This window comes from Elephantulus edwardii, unplaced genomic scaffold (assembly GCF_000299155.1).
Source record: "Elephantulus edwardii isolate Elephantulus edwardi_28Jun2011 unplaced genomic scaffold, EleEdw1.0 scaffold00092, whole genome shotgun sequence".
NCBI classification, from domain to species: Eukaryota; Metazoa; Chordata; class Mammalia; order Macroscelidea; family Macroscelididae; genus Elephantulus; species Elephantulus edwardii.
Window position 1 is genome coordinate 12,126,665 of NW_006399842.1, and position 16,558 is coordinate 12,143,222.

Here is a 16,558-nt window from a genome sequence, read left to right on the forward strand (position 1 = left end):
GGCTATGGCAGAGAACTAGACTGAGCCCCCCGGGCTCAGAGCCTGCTGTCTGGCAGGACACTCAGACATTAAAGTGACTTACCTTCCCATCTCCTAAGTGAAAGGCATAACCAAACAGCTGGAAAAATTCTTTGGAATAATGATATGTAGCCGATCTTAGGAAATGGGTCTAAAAGTGGGCCATTCTGGCTCCATTTTAGCTTTACTGCCAGTTAAAGAATATTCACTGTTACTTGTTTCTGAGTTTGTCTCCAGCGTTGCAGAGTCACTTCTGGCTCTACCGGTGGCTCTTACACTAGCACCTCCAGGTTGGTGGTGGTGTTAGCAGTGGACTGATGCTGCGCATACGATCCTGTGCACAACACACTGAAGTTTCCCAGCTCAGCACCAGCTGCTGGGCCCCACCTGGGGTTGGGGATGCAACTCTACAGGTCTGGGAGGTCTACAGGTCTTCTTCATTGTTTTACAAAAGCTTATTCTTAAACATACAACAAGCTCCCAGACCACCTTTCCAAGCATGATGTCCCTTTCCGAGGAGGAGCCTTGCCTAGCAACATGTTCCAAGTATGAAAGACAAAGCTTTTCAGTACCTCTCAAACCAAGCTCTGGTGGCCTAGTGGTAAGGAGCTGCTCTGCAATGCCAAAGTCAGCACAGTTCAAATCTGCCAGCTGCTCTATGGGAGAAAGATGGACAATCTCCTTCCATGCAATTTTCTGTCTCTGAAAACCCACTGGCGGGTCAGCTATGTGTCAGTTCTGCCTCAACAACAAAGGTAAACCAAGCACCTCATCTCCTCGGTCGCTCTTCCTCCTTTGGGGGAAACAGGATGAGCATCGCCCCACTGACTGGTCCAGAAACCGCCCTCTAACCTTTGAGAAGAAGCACACACCACAGCCAGTCATTCCATTGCCTCAGTTTTAAATATTTATTTAAAATCCAGAAGGGAAAAGATGAAACGGAACCCACAGGGGGTTCTAACACACTGACATGTGGACAGAGATACAGACAAGGACAGCAAGAAAATGCAGGAACTAGACAGAGGCCAGGCTGAGACTGGTGGCATGGGGAAACTGGGGGCTGAGATGAGGCCCGAGCTGCTACGAAAACGCACTTCCTTGGAACATCCAGGCAGGGGTGGGGTGGGGGTGGGGGCACAGGAAGTGTCCGGGAGGGAGTGTGGGCCAGAATGAGGTATTAAATAATGACAACCAAATCCAATTCTCAAAGAGACACAATTTAGAAAAAGAATACACAAACAGAAACGTTCACATACATTTCCCCCTTCTATAAAAATAATTCCATAGTTACAATAACCTCGACATCCAACTGAGTGCCAACATGCTGGCCGACATAGCACAACTCAGATTACATTGAATATCACCATAATGCTGAAGTGAGATTCCCATATTCTTCCTCCTCGGCCCCATGTACACTTGGAGCTAGCGACACTGGCTTTCTAGAGAATTTAACGACAATGAAAAAGCAAGAAGGACCGACTGCTACTGATCTTGGAGAGATGACCTTGGGGCTGTGATCTGTGGCCTTGGGAGACGCTGGATAAGTCAGTTCCTCCTCCCAGGCCAGCCTTGACCAATGCCATTCCTGCAATTGTTTCTCTGAAGTCAAGACTTGTAGCATTTCTCCAGGACATGCCCTGTGAGGCAGTCTAACTTCCTTTCAGGACCAAGAGAGGCCAAGTCAAAAGCCTTGGTACTGAGGCCTTCCCCTGCCTGAAGAAGACAAACATTTCAAAGTCCATAAGTTAAAAGGCAAATCTCTACTTCTGCTTTCTGGTAGGCATTTTTTTTTGGCTCTTTTTTTTTAAATTATTTTTTTCTTTTCTTTCTTCTTGAAGCAGTTACTGGATAAACAAATGGGTGATGACAAGAACAATTTTTAAAAACTCCCCAAACTTTGTCATTTGGAGGAGAGAGCAAGACGTGGACCAAGCCTCACATCATAGAAAGTTTCTTCAAAGTCTGTGGCAAAATGGTAGCACCTTTAGAATCTTAAATAAGGTTGTTGGTTTGTTGTTGTTTTTTTTCCCTTAAAAAAATATCACAAACATTATGAGACAATTGTGAGCACCAGCGATTTCACAGTGGGAGGTAGCAATGTGGGCCCCCCAGCCCTGAGGGTCTCGCCAATCCCTCTCCTGGCATCCTCGCTTCCCACCCCCTGGCTGCTCTTTCTCATGTGCTCATCTCTTTCCCAGGTGAAAAAAAAATAGTAACACATCTTCTTTTTTGTTTAAATAATATATATAAACTTCTTTCCTTTTCTCCTTTTTTCATGTCTCCTTCCTAATATTGCACATCAAAAGCTCCCTGGCAGGGACCAGCTGACGAGATGCCCCCTTCCCTCAAGTTGGCTTGACTATGGGGCTCTTTGGGCAGGAAGCTGGGGAGGGAAGGGGGTGGCCGCAGAGCTGGCCGACAGGCTGCGGGCTCCGGCGGCATGCAGGCCCAGCTTGCTCTGGCTGGCTCTTTGGTTGGTCCCAGGGTACCCTGTCCCCTGCTACTCCTCCTTGCTTCTATCGGGCAGTCAACAGTTGGGACCTGCCCAAGAATCCCGGGGTTGGTGGGCTGCCTCTGGGCCCACCTGGCCCTAGGTACCCTCCCTTTGCCTCCTCTTCCTCTTCCCTCCCCCACGAGGCCTAGAGGAGCCAAGAGGTCAGAGGTCAGAGGAAGCATGCAGGTCCAACTTCCAGGCGGTACTGCTTCCCTGAGGAGGCAGGGGGGAGGTTGTCTATGCTGACAATGGGCAGCTGCTGTGGGTCTTGGGTCCGGAAGGTGAAGAGTGTCTGATGCCAGTGACCATCCTGGACCTGAAGGGAAAAGGAAACAGTGCACGTACATTGACAAAGGTCCTCAGCATCTCACAAACACTTGTCCATCCATCACTGCAGCAACAACCCATTTGTTGTACTCTTTAATTCTTACAAGTAAACTAACGAACATCACTGGAGCAAAATCTTCATGCTCGTTTTTGGAAAGCTCTGGTGGCCTCATCCCTAGACAGCTGCATTGCTAATCCAAAGGCCACACCGCTCTGGTGGCGCATACCCTCCTAGGCAATGTGCAGCCCCAGAAACCCACTGGAGGGTCGGCTAGGAGTTGGTTCCAACTCAACAGCAGACAGAAGAGTGATGCTTATCATTTGTTATAAGTGGTTCTTCCCATTTGATCTAAGCGACAACATATGTCATTTTGTGATAGACTTATTCACTTTGGGATGTCATTGACGGTTTGTTAACGGCATCTGACAACAATGACTAATCAAGATCATTCTTAATGATTTCTCTAGGAGCAATCCTAGAAATGGACTTGGTGGATCTGCAGACTTGGTTAGATACCACTGCAAATTCCAGTGGATTTAGTCTTTTGATTTCCTGACTGCTGGTGCCAAGAGTGTTGATTGTGGAGCCGCAAGCAATCTCAATCTCTTCTTCATCTATCATGATGCTGTCAATTGGCCCAGTGGTGAGAATCTTTGTTTTCTTGATGTTGAGCTTCAATCCATATTGAAGGTTGCAGTCATTGACCTTCTGAAGCAAATTCTTCAGGTTCCACCTCGATTTCAGCAAGCAGGGTTGTGTCATCTGTATAACTCAGGTTGTTGATGAGTCTTCCTCCAATCCTGATGCTACATTCCTCCTCATAAAGTTTAGCCTCCTGATTAGTCTATTCCACATACAGATTAAAAAGTTATGGACACAGGATGCATCCCTGAGGTAGTCCCTTCTTGATTTTGAATCATATATATGCATATAATTCTCTCACTCATTGCTGTCAAGTCAGATCCAATTCACAGCTAATCTTCTAGCAGGTTTCCAAGTGGCTATAATCACATGGGAGGAGATTGCCCATCTTTCTCCCATGGAGCCTCTGGTGGATTTGAACCATAAGAGAGGCATCACTTTTTGCCTGAGCAGTACAGCTCCCTACAAACCACCCTACCAGAGCTATACACACACACACACACACACACACACACACACACACATACACACACGAGCCCTAGCGGCAAAGAAGCTGCACTGCAAATCCCAGACATGCAGTTTGAGGCCACCAGCTGTTTCATGGGAAAAAGATGAACAATCGCCTCCTATGAGACTAATTGCCTCTGAAAACCTGTCCAAAGAGATATCTATAGATATAGATGGTATAGATATAGATATAGATGATATAGATATAGATAGATAGAGATAGATATAGTTGTTGTACACCACTGAGATGGAACCGATCCATAGCTGACCCTCCAGTGGGTTTTCAGAGGCAGTAATCACACGTGAGGAGAGTGCCCACCTTACCCTGACTTTGCTATTGGAGAGGTTCTGCTTTCTGAGGACTTCGTGCATGTGGAGTAGCACTGTCCCACAGGGTTTTTAACACATGACCTTGTAGAACAGATCACCAAGTCCATTTCCAGAAGTGCCTCTGGGTGGGTATCAAATACCAACCTTCTGGCTGTTGTTGTTGTTGATTGCCTTCGAGTCGAGCATGACTCATAGTGATCCTGTGAACAAAAGGCCTGAAGTCCCTCTACAGCTATCGACATTTATCCAAGTTCATAGAGTTTTGGAGGCATGTTGTTTAGGAAGTGGATGCCACTCCTGCTTTCAAATCTGTCATAGTATGTAGTCACATATTTAATTGTTTGTGCCATCCAGAGATTATAAAAAATATTGTTGTTGTTGTTGTTATGTGCTATCGAGTCGCCTGTGACTCATAGCGACCCTATGTACAACAGCCCTAAACTCTGCTCTGTCCTGTGCCAATTGCACCATCTCCGACACACCCATCCCGATTACTCCAGTCACTGAATCAATCCACCTCATAGAGGGCCTTCCCCTTCTGCGCTGTCCCTCCACCCTACCAAGCATGATGTCCCTCTCCAAGGACCTGTCCCTCCTTGCAACATGTCCAAAGTATGTTAGACGGAGCTTCAGAATCCTTGCCTCCAAGGAGCAGCCGGTTTGACCCTTTCCAGGATGAATCTGTTTGTTTTCCTAGCAGTCCATGGTACCCTCAATAATCTTCTCCAGCACCACAGCTCAAAGGCATCAATTCTCCTTCTATCCTCCTTGGTCACTGTCCAACTCTCTGATGCATAACAAGTGATAGCAAAGACCATGGCCTGTATCAGACACACCTAAGTCTCCAAAGAGACACCATTGCTCTTCAGTACTTTGGAGAGGTCCCTAACAGCAGACTTTCCCATGGCAATACATCTTCTAATTTCTTGGCTGCTGATGCCGAGAGTGTTGACTGTGGAACAAAGCAAACTGAAGCTGTGAACAATCTCAATCTCTTCACCATCCATCCTGATGCTGCTAATTGGCCCAGTGGTGAGAATCTTCGTCTTCTTGACATTGAGCCTCAGTCCATACTGAAGGCTGCAGTCCTTGATCCTCTGCAGCAAACGCTTCAGGTCCTCCTCAGTTTCAGCAAGCAGGGCTGTGTCATCTGCATATCGCAGATTGTTGATAAATCGTCCACCAATCTTGACCTTACATTTCTCCTCATAGAGCCCAGCCTCCCGGATAATCTGTTCTGCGTACAGGTTGAAAAGGTATGGAGATAAGACGCATCCCTGGCGTACGCCCTTCCCAATTTTGAATCATGCAGTGTTTCCTTGCTCTGTTCTGACGACTGCCTCTTGGTCCAAGTATAGGTTTCTCATTAGCATGATCAAGTGTTCTGGTATTCCCATTCTTCTCAGAGTCAGCCACAGTTTGTTATGATCCACACAGTAAAACACCTTTGCATAGTCAATGAAACACAGACATTCCTCTGGTACTGCCTGCTTTCAGCTAACATTAGCTACAATATCCCTAGTACCACGACCCTTTCTAAACCCAGCCTGGACTTCCAGCAGTTCTCTGCTGATGTGCTGTTCCAGTGGTATTTGGATAATCTTCAGTAGAATCTTGCTTGCATATGAAATCTATAATATCATTCTATAGTTTCCACACTCTGTTGGGTCACCCTTCTTTGGGATGGGAACAAATATAGACCTCTTCCAGTCAGTTGGCCAGGTGGTTGTTCTCCAGATTTATATGTAATATAAAAAATATTACATATGTAATTATTACAGATTGCACATGTTTGCACTGTCCCTGCATGTGGGGCTCTGAGAGTTACCTTGCAGCCATCCATGGATACCTCTGGCCTGAACTGACCCCCAGCTTCAAAAATCTGCCCATTCCAGGCCCTGAAGCGCACAGCCCGTTTGGCTGGGGTCTTCCCACTGCCCTCCTGCCACACGGTCATGTTAAGGCAGTGGATGGTGATATGCTGAGTCACCTCAGAGCTCAGCAGGTGCAGAAAGTTCATCTGGACCCGGCTGATCGCAAACTCGACCTGTGGGGGAGATACAGCAGTGAGGTGTTGCTGGGATGATGCTGCAGCACTTGGAAACCCTCTCGTCTTCCATGGAAGTGGAAAGATGGGTCTGTCCTGGAAAACATGTCTCAACCATGCTCCCCTCAGCCGATGCTCCCACCAGCCTGTGTGAGAAGTGTGCCCATTTGAAAGACTGGGCAATAGAGGTCTAGGGGAGCCAGTCCTACAGCTATGGAGTGACAGGAATGAGAAGGAAGGAACTGCAGGGGTCTCCATGTCACCTGATGTATGGATGACCCTCTCCTACTGCACAGATGACCTTCAGGGCTGGGCTGGGACCAAAGAAAAAGAAAAAGACCTGGACCAAGATTGAGAGGTCCATTCAGCACTCAAGGATGAAAAATGCCTCCCTCATTCTTTCTAAAGCCCCAGGTCCCTGTGACCAAGAGCCATGGGGTAGGGAGTGCACAGAGCTGCAGGGAATGGAAAGCCTGAGAGCAAGATTTAGGGCTCTGGTGGTTCTCTGAAGATCCAGGCCTCTTCCTGCCGTCGCTCCTGATAGGACTGGCCACCAGATGGATTCCAGTCTGGCCTCACTCTTCTACAGGGAGATTTGCTAAACTTCAGAATCAGAGGGGACAAGGTCTGTAGTGGTCACTGAGTCCCCGATGGTCTGTGGGTCCACTGTGGGGGGTAACAACACACAGCCCTGCTTTCTGTCTAATTGGGTCCTAATACATAGCTCAGGGTCTGGGTACCTGGAAGCAACTCAACTGGTTGACCAGATGCCTTTTTCTAGAGGTTCTCAAATTCTGGGTTTGATATTGTTAACTCGATTTTCCAGTGAAGGGTTAATAAGGCTCAAGGGAGTAGGTCTTATGGTGGCATGCATTGTCCCAACATATAAAGGGCTTGTTAAAAGTGAGGACTTGCAATTCATTGAGGGGCAGCTTAAATTGGGGCAGGGGTCTCACCCCACGGCCATTGCCACTGCCTGCCTGGGTGTACATTGACACACAGCCCGAGACAAGCACATAGCACATGCTCATTACACATTGCTCAGCATCTGAAGACACCACTAGTGTGGCACAACCCAGGTGGGCACTGCTGGGACTTAATTAGTGCTGACAGTTCGTGGGTCTCTAAGTCTGCCTGGCCAACCCTTCTATTTTGATTTTGAAGAAAGAATATTAGTATCATCCAATTGCAGACAGTTTGGAAACCATGAACCTGGGATGAGCCTTCTACAATTTAAAGATGAAGAACTAGAGACCCCGGAAAGAGGGGATAACTTTCCCCCAGAAATACAGTAGGGCAGGGTGAGGACAGAGGGTGCCAGTCTGACAGGGAGTGGGGTGTGTATGGATACCTTGGAGGCCGTGATGGGCTTGAGACAGGTCTGTCCACCATGTGTGAAATTGCAGGAGACTTGGATGGTGTCAGATGAGCAGCCTAGATTTGGATCCACCCAGTAGGTACCTGCAGTAGAGGGAGGGGGGCACATATGGGTTTTAAAGACAGAGACCATGCACCTTGTAACCTACTGAGCCCCAGCTGGGCACAAAATCAGGGGACAATCTTTGGGTCTTCTTGAAATACAGAGATAGAAACTCTCAGGAGCAAAATGCAGGGTTGACAGCACCCGGAGGAGCCAGCTTGTGAGTATGTGACTTTTCTATCTTTTCCATCTTTCTGAGGCTCAGACGCTGAGCACGTGTCGACAACCTAGCTGAGTGGTTGCTCCACCAACATCCAGAACTCCTGGGCCTCCAGGAGAAGCTGGGAGCCAGGACTCCCACTTGGATTCCCCAGGTCGGCTCAAGCGCCCGCAGCTGACTGAGTGAGGCCGCCTGGCAGCTCACCCAGCCTTCATGTGTAGGAGAGGGCAGGGTTCTGGGAGTCGTGGCCAGGCTCCAGAGGTGGTGCTGGCACTTGAACTCAGATACATGAGCCATCAAAGCTTGCTCCTGGCACCACATTAGCTCAGAGAGAGGACAGTAAGAGGGTCAGGCTGGCTCTTCTAGGAAGGGGCCCCTCCCTGTGACAATGCCACCCTGGAGACATCTTTTATGTTGTCCCCAACTCCTGTGTTCCCCACAATATTTATATATCCCAGGAAACACAACGGGGCTTAAGTCACTTGCTGAATGACCTTTCATGTCTTTCTCTCCAGGATGGAGACTCGTCCCAGCGCCTTCTGAACACCTCACCTCCCCACTCAGGACATCCTCGCTCCACACACACCTCTTGGCTTCCTTACCATCCGCCATCTTCTGCTCACAGTCCATGAGGTCCCGGCAGACCCGGGCGGGGTTCTCTTTGGTGCCCAGGGGCGTCTTAATGCTCTGGATGAGGTTGCTGAGGTAGTGTAAGGTTTTAAAGATCTCCCCTCCCTGGTCCAGCAGCAGCCGGTCTGCATGGCTGTAACCCTGGCGCAAAGAGAGCGGGTAGCCATTGGCCTTGGAAGGGCTTGGTCCAACCCAAGGCCAAATCTCCGAGTTCCCATTTCTTAAGGGACATGGCAGGGGTAGAGGTTGAGTTTCCTTCCCTCCCACAGATAAAGAAACAGAGTCAGGGACAAGATGCAGGAGAGAGGGGGTGGCGAACTGCAATAATGATTGGGGAGCTTGACCAGACTGGAGGGTCCCCCTGTGTTCTCTGGTCCATGGTGGGCAGAGCCCCTGAGCCACAGCAGACAGGGGTGCCCCGACCACCAGGGGTGTCCCTACATCCCTGTCTGGGAGAGTCTATGAGGAGGAGAGGAATCGTGCAGCAAGAATGGGGCGCTGAGCTTCCACCGGGTGGGAGGAGGTGGCTATGAGGCACCAGGAGTTGCAGCTGGGGGCCAGTAACTGCAGTCCCAGGAGGAGGACTGCGGCTCGGAGAGGATGCCCATGAGGCAGGAAGGCCACAGTCAGAGTATGAAGAGCAAGGCTTCAGAGCAGTGCTGCCCACACGACCTTGGGGGTTAAGGTGCCTCCCCCAAGAGTCCACAGGGAGAGGCACTGCTAAGTCAAGAGCCAAAGGTAACACCTCTCTGGGGGTTCGAATCCACGAGTGGCTGCGAGGGAGAAAGATGGGCAATCTCTCCTGCGGGAGGGTCAGCTGTACAAATCAGAGCGGAGTAAAGCCTCCCGCTTCTCAGCTTGTGGAAGGCACGTTCGTGTGGGCGCACACACGTGGGTGGACAGCACACCTACGTGTACGGGTCTCGCCATGGCTGTGCGGCCTTGGCCTCATTATCACCACTGGGCGTCTCTGCCCCTCGTCCCCGTGGCTGTGAATGGCACCGAGATGAGGGCTGGGAAATGCTCGGTGTAGGTCACACTGAGCGAGCCGGCCACAGGCCCGCCATTATTTCTGTTTTCCACGGAAAGGACTCGCAAGCGGGGCGGGGGTCAATCAGTACCTCCAGGCTGAGGGCTCCATTAGTGTCCATCCATGTCTGGAAAGCTGCCCCAAAGTTATCCTGTTGCTGCGCAAGGAGGAAAGAGAATGTCTGTCCCAAGTCCACCTCTGTGGGGGCCTCCCAGACACACCAAGTGGAGCTCGGCTCTCCCACTCCAATTTCCCTCCAAAATTCACGGGCTGTAAGTCCAAGCCCGGGGCAAACTCTGTCCTTCCTCCTTTTGCAGACAGAGGGCGCTCCTGACCCTGCCATCACCTTTCTTCCAGCCCACCTCAGCTCTCCCCACGCTCACAATCAAGCTTCCAACCTCGTCTCTCCCTTCCCCAAACCCATCAGGATGTGTGCACCTGACACGCTGTACCATTGCCAGATTCTTCCATGCCATGGTCTTACGACTTGCTGCCACCGCTGTCTGGAACATCCTTCCTGCCTCTAATGCTCCTTCTGGCTGCTTCCCTCACCACAGGTTCTGAATTAGGGGTGATGTCACCCCCAGAAGAACAGCTGACAATGCTCAGACACATTTTTCATTGTCACAACTGAGAGGAGATGTGACTGACGTTCAGTGGCTACACAGCACAGGACAGTCCCCAGCCAGGGATCAATTCATCTCAAATAACACAGCATCTATGCCATGAAACCTGACCCTATATTCATCATATATATATATATAGGCTCTGCTGTGAAACCTGTTCTAATACTGCCGCCTCCAGGCGAGGGGAGGCCCCCTTCCCTGTGAGCCCATAGTCTCCGTGTGTGCTCGTGAAGGACCACAGCCTTTGTCCCACACTGGAGCTGTCTAATACATGACTGTGTGACTCTTACACTAGTACCAGGCTTGACAGACACACAGTTACAGTCTTGCCATGAACACAGCCTCTAAAAATACGGTTCTGAGCCAGACTCTGGAAGTTCTCCTCTGGGTCAGTGCCCAGCCCTGTTTCTTGCTAACCTCCCTGTGGTTCAGTCTTCTCATCTCTAAAATGGGTGTGATAATAAACCTATTGTGCACAACTGCTGAGAGGCATCAATGTCACTACACAAAGAAGACTTCTCAGAGCGTCTGGCATCTCACAAGCACTCAGTACACGTTAGTTATTAAGCAACCCCCACCCCCAAGTCTTCTAGATTTCTACTGGAGAAGTCTTTTTCCTTGCTATGACTAGTCTTTGTGGTGGGAAGTGCTAGAGAAGGCTATCAGCTGTTGCTTTGCTTTTGTGGATGGTGAGGAATGAGGGACTATGAGAAGCAGAGAAATAAGATGAGCAGAGGTTCTGAGAGGACCACAACCAGGCTCAGGGCTTCCTACTCTTTGGTCTTCAACATTTCCTAGGATGCTGTCAGGACTGATGCCAAGTCAACCTACTGGTATAGCCATGAAATGGGAGAGACCTCATCACTGGGTTTGGGAGGGTCTGTGCTCTGAGACAGAAATGGACTCCTGATGTGCCCCCTGCTCGGCTCTCTTTGGACCCTAAGACTTTGAGACAGAGGAACCATCTGAATTTGCCTGACACAGCACAGAAATAGGTCTGGGAGCCCAGGGTCAGAGCACCTTTCCAAGTTTAGTCAGGGGCACATCCTGGCTAGAGTACAGGCCCCCTGCCTACTGCCCCAGCTTTCTACTGTGTCCAGAGCTAGAGAAGGAAGGACAAATGGATGTAGACATCCACAACCCCATCTCAGGGTTCTACCCACTACGGCACCCCAGAGCCTACCCCAAGTGGACAAAAGAGAGTGTTCAACTTACAAACTGAACAGGACTCCCTGGAGGACCCTGCAAAAGAGGAAGGCAGGTGAGCATTTGAGGGGGGCTGAGTATCAGAGTCCAGGCTCTCAGGATAGTCAGGGTGCAGAGTGGGCTCCCAGGTCTTATGCCCCAGAAGTCCGGCCTCTCCAGGGCTGGACCCACTTTCCTAGAGGCTGGTGGGCACATATGTCCTATGAATTCTGCCCACAGATGTCTGGATCTCAATGAAACGACTTCACCCCTCTCCTGGGAGCCCCAGATGCACCGAGCACTCAGTTACTCACCGGCGGGCCAGGCTGCCCTCTTGGGCCAGGAGGACCCTGGGGGAAGAGAAAAGCAGTGAGGCTGGGCCAGCCAGGCTTCTCTTTCCCGCCCCACCCCAGAGCTTCCTCAAACAGAGCTGAGGCCCAGGGTCAATGGTTCCCTGGTGCTGATGAACACAGATGGGAAGACTGAGGCCAGAGAGAGGAAGGACATTCCCAAAGCCATTAACGGTCATGTGGAGGAGAACTCAGAGTGCCCTGCCCCTCCTCCCTCCACCCCCAGCCCTTACCCCAGGGCTTACCTGTGGGCCTTGCAGTCCCTGGAAGGAGACAGAAGCAGGGAGAATTAGGGGACCTCACAGAGCTGTTCCCCAGCCCCCTCAACTCCAGTAGCACTGTCCCCAGCCTATCACTCACCGAGTCCCCTCGGCTGCCTCTGTCACCCTTCGGGCCCTGCAACAAACCAACACCCAGTGAGAGATGACACATAGGAGAAACTGGGGCTCAGACTAGCCGGGAAAGCAGGGACCCAGGGGTCTTCTCGCCCAGCCCCCTGCACGTACCGGGAGTCCAGAGGGTCCCAGGATTCCAAGGGGCCCGATGATGCCTTCCTTTCCCTAGAGGAAAGAGAAAGGCTGTATTCTGGGAAGAGAGTCCTTGGGGAGAGGCCTCTGTGTGCCCCAAAGGAGTAGAGTGGGGATCTCCAGATGCAGAGCCACCCAGGCATCATGACCCCCCTACAGGCCTGGATAGGGGAGGGGAGGGCTGGCACAAGAGAGGGGCTGGCAGCCCAGCGGTAGGATCGGCAAAGATGTGGGTGTGGGAAAGGAGATTGGGTAGTAGAGGCGGAGGACACGGGTCCAGCCAGCTGATGACCGAGCCACACGGACGGATGGCTGTGCCTGCCGGGAGAGGGACTCACCCTCAAGCCGGGCGGCCCGCGCGGGCCCTGAATGCCTTTGAAGCCAATGTCTCCGGGCGGCCCCTGCAGAGGGTAGAAGAGGCCCGAGTTAGTGCTGGACAGCTCCCTGTGCCTGGTCCACCTTCACCCTCCCTGGCAGGAGAGGCCATGCCTGACCGACTCTCTGGAAAATATCCACAGTGGTTGGTACTGAGTTTAGTGCTGTGTGTTCTGTCAGCCCTCCACCTGCAGCATCCCTGTCCTCCTCGCTTATCACCTCATGGGGGGGATGCTGAGGCCTGGGGAGGCTCCACGACTTGCATGAGGCACAGAGCAAGGAAAGGGGGGGCGCTTTGAATATTCTGCTGGAGAATGAGTAGCAGGAGGCGAGGATGTTCACCCTTAATTCAGTTTGTACTTTAGCCCGCCTCACGAGCACTCAGTAAACCTTTATTGAATGAATATATGAATGAATGGTGAAAGAAAAAGGCCAACAGGGCCAGCGAGGTTGTACCTTGGGTCCAAAGAGGCCTGTCATTCCTGGAAAGCCCATCTCGCCAGCATCACCCTATAGGGAGAACAAGAGAGCTGGGCGTGCAAAGACAGGACAGGGCTGCCCAGAGGTCACCCACGATGCCTGGGCTCGCCTTCTCCCTCCCATGTGGCCAGGGGTGCTGGACGGCTCTGAAAGAGATGGTCTGACAAGTGGGAGCTGCTCCCAACATGGACCCACATCAGCCCAGCTGGGAGGTGAGAAAGCAAAGGCCAGCTCAGAGATCCCATCAGGGGCAAGCCTCTCGCCTCAGGACCCCCGCTCTAGGTCTTCAAGGGAGAGAATGAAAGGACCCCGCACCCCCACCTCCACCCTTCCGGAAGCCCTTCTAAGGAACGATATGAATGAAGGCAGCCAATTGGGGAGGGACTCTCTATGCCCAGATTTTACCTAGATCACATCTGATTTTTCTCATTTTGTTCCCACGGCAGCCCTGGGAGGCACTATAATTTTAGATTTGTTGACTTCTCCTTGAACTTCCACTAGTTCTTGCTTAATGTATTCTGACGTTCTATTATTAGGTACGGGAGCTCTGGTGGCCTAGTGGGTATGGAGTTGCACTGCCAACCCAAAAGCACACAGTTTGATTCCTCCACCTGTCCCGCCGGAGAAAGATGGGCAGATTCCTCCCATATAATCTACAGTAACTGAAAACCCATCGGAAGGTCAGCTGTGAGTCAGTTCCCACTCGACGGCACATAACATTATGAGGTACACGAACATTTAGGATTCACACATCATGTTGACAAGTGGACCCCTTTAAAATGACAGAATGTGCTTGATTATTACTCTGCACCAGGAGTCAGTAGACACTGGGCGCTGGGCCACCCCTCCCCTCCTCATGCTGAGGGACCATCAGTTCTCTTTTTGCAGCTTCTCCTCCCCTGAGACCAACACCTGGTGCCTGGAGTGGCTGCTCTGTCACTGTCAGAGAGTAGGCTGGCTGCTCCCAGGGCTGTGACACATACGTGTGTGTGATTGTGTCTAGTTCCTGGGCTCACTTACCGGCTGGCCCTTGGACCCAGGCTCTCCCGGGCCTCCTGGAAGCCCCGTTCCACCCTCTGTGCCTCGCTTGCCAGGTGGACCCAGCTGTCCAGGTAACCCGCTCTCACCCTTAAAGAAACACAGTTAACACAGGAGTGATTCCACGGCAGGACCCACAAGATTAGGGCAGGAAACAGGCCTAGTTGTAAGAAGATGTACGCTAACCCAGGGGCACATGGTTTGAATTCACCAGCTGCTCAGGAGAAAAATGGGCAGTCTCCTCCCATGCGATGCCTCTGACAACCTGCTGGAGCAATGAGTTGGTTCCCACCAGTGACAATGAACAACAGGTGAAGTGTCCGGATGCTGGCAACAGCGTTCCTTACCCTCATATTCAAAGCCCCATATGTCCACCCTTCCGTCGTCTCACTTCATAACTTCCAAGTGAAACATGACATTTCCCACCTCCATACCCAAGCTCACTGCTTCTCCTGCCTAGAATGTTTCCCCCCTTTCTTCTCCCATTTCATTATTCTCTGATCCTAAGCAATTGATCCTTCTGGTCTCACAGAGTTCCAGCTAGACCTCCAGCTCAGGGAAGGAAAGTTCACGCTTGACTCCTTCACCGCAATCTTCCCATCAGTGTCTAGCCTGGGCTCAGACTCATCCATGGCTGCCCTCCATCCCCAAATGAAGTCATTCCAGGGGAATCTTGCTGAAGCGGCAGTGAAGGACCCCGGCGGCAAGCAATAGCTAGTGTTCCACAAATATCCACAAGAGGGCGCCCAGTGACAACTCAACAACTGGTTTCAAGGGTCTGACAGGAGCAGGTACAGCTAACCTTGGTCAACTGTCTTATATTTGGTTAAGCCCAGAGCAGGGACCACTGAGAAGGATCGGCAATGTGGACTTCATTTTTTCACACAGACCTTGGGAAGGGACTTCCTGGAGTAAAAATCATAAAAAGCTCACACTGCCTTTGAAGCAGTTCCAACTCCTATCCCCACCATTGCATTTCCAAAATCCTGTGGTCAGTTCTAGGGAGCTCTGGCGGCCTAGTGATAAGAAACTGCACTGGAATCCCAAAGGCAAGTGGTTCAAATTCACCAGCTTCTCCACGGGAGGATTGGCAGTCTTTTCCCGTGTGATGAAACTGCCTCCAAAAACCCACTGGAGGGTCAGCTATGGGTTGGTTCTGACTCCATGATACACAACAACAACAACATAATCAATACTAGTATAGGGAGCTCTGGTAGCCTAATGGGTAAGGAGTTACACTGCCAACTCAAAGGCAGGTAGTTCAAATCCACCAGTTGCTTCTTAGGAAAAAGAAGACAACGTCCCGTGTGATTTTTTTTTTTTTTAGCTATAGAAAACCTGCTGGAGGGTCAGCTATGAGTCAAACTGAGTTTATTATGTCTGGTGAGGAGTTCTGGTGGCATAGTGTGTTGAGTAATTAATCAAAAGATCAGTGGTTCAAATCCACCAGCCACTCCAGGGGAGAAAGATGGGCAACCTCTTCCAGTGAAGATTTACCTTCTTAGAAATCTGGTGATATGTTGGACTCAACTTGACTGCCGTGGGTTTACTTTTATTTAGGGTTTTTTGTTTTGTTTGGGTTTGGTTTTTTTTAGTAGTTGGTACCAAGGTATGTAGAGTGGAAGAGGTAAGTGACTAACCTTGAATCCTGGGAGGCCCTGTGCTCCAGGCAAACCAGCCACACCTGGGTTTCCTCTTTTTCCAGCAGGGCCCATTGGGCCAGGGTCCCCATCATCTCCCTGCTCCCCCTATAAAGAAAGAGGGTAAAGGGGTGGCTTTCATGGTTCAGGAAATCACTTGCTAAGGAGACAGGACGACTCAAAGTGGGGTGACGTCAGGGGTAGCAGGAGGAATGGGGTTCATATTCTGGGGTGAGGTTCCTGTGAGGATGGAGCAGGACATGACGTGCTGTGGACTGAGCAAGGGTACAAAAAAGAGCCCAAACCCCTGGGGGTGCTCCACTGCAGGTGGGAGTTTTGAGGAGAGTTGAAGGGTTCTGGGCTGGGGGGGTTTGAGGAGAGGGTCAGAAGGGTTCCAGGCTGGGGGGGTTTGAAGAGAGGGTCAGAAGGGTTCCGGGCTGGGGGGGTTTGAGGAGAGGGTCAGAAGGGTTCCGGGCTGGGGGGGTTTGAGGAGAGGGTCAGAAGGGTTCCGGGCTGGGGGGGTTTGAGGAGAGTTGAAGGGTTCCGGGCTGGGGGTTTGAGAAGAGGGTCAGAAGGGTTCTGGGCTGGGGGGGTTTGAGGAGAGGATCAGAAGGGTTCCAGGCTGGGGTGCGGGGGTTGAGGAGAGGGTCAGAAGGGTTCCGGGCTGGGGG

The 16,558-nt window shown here is 51.1% G+C and overlaps 1 protein-coding gene across 1 annotated transcript in view; it reads right to left on the minus strand.

The window, feature by feature from the left end:
* Positions 1–2,681: 2,681 nt before the first annotated feature.
* Positions 2,682–16,558, minus strand: part of COL27A1 (collagen, type XXVII, alpha 1) — a 166,288-nt gene continuing 152,411 nt past the window's right edge. Inside the window, exons 49-62 of the mRNA XM_006890718.1 lie at positions 15,888–15,995; positions 14,230–14,337; positions 13,186–13,239; positions 12,693–12,755; positions 12,334–12,387; positions 12,188–12,223; positions 12,073–12,090; positions 11,792–11,827; positions 11,508–11,534; positions 9,758–9,823; positions 8,609–8,777; positions 7,718–7,827; positions 6,148–6,366; positions 2,682–2,828 (exon numbers count right to left, since the gene is read on the minus strand). Coding sequence (XP_006890780.1) covers positions 2,682–2,828; positions 6,148–6,366; positions 7,718–7,827; positions 8,609–8,777; positions 9,758–9,823; positions 11,508–11,534; positions 11,792–11,827; positions 12,073–12,090; positions 12,188–12,223; positions 12,334–12,387; positions 12,693–12,755; positions 13,186–13,239; positions 14,230–14,337; positions 15,888–15,995 — 1,215 coding nt within the window. The remainder of the gene's footprint in view (positions 2,829–6,147; positions 6,367–7,717; positions 7,828–8,608; positions 8,778–9,757; positions 9,824–11,507; positions 11,535–11,791; positions 11,828–12,072; positions 12,091–12,187; positions 12,224–12,333; positions 12,388–12,692; positions 12,756–13,185; positions 13,240–14,229; positions 14,338–15,887; positions 15,996–16,558) is intronic.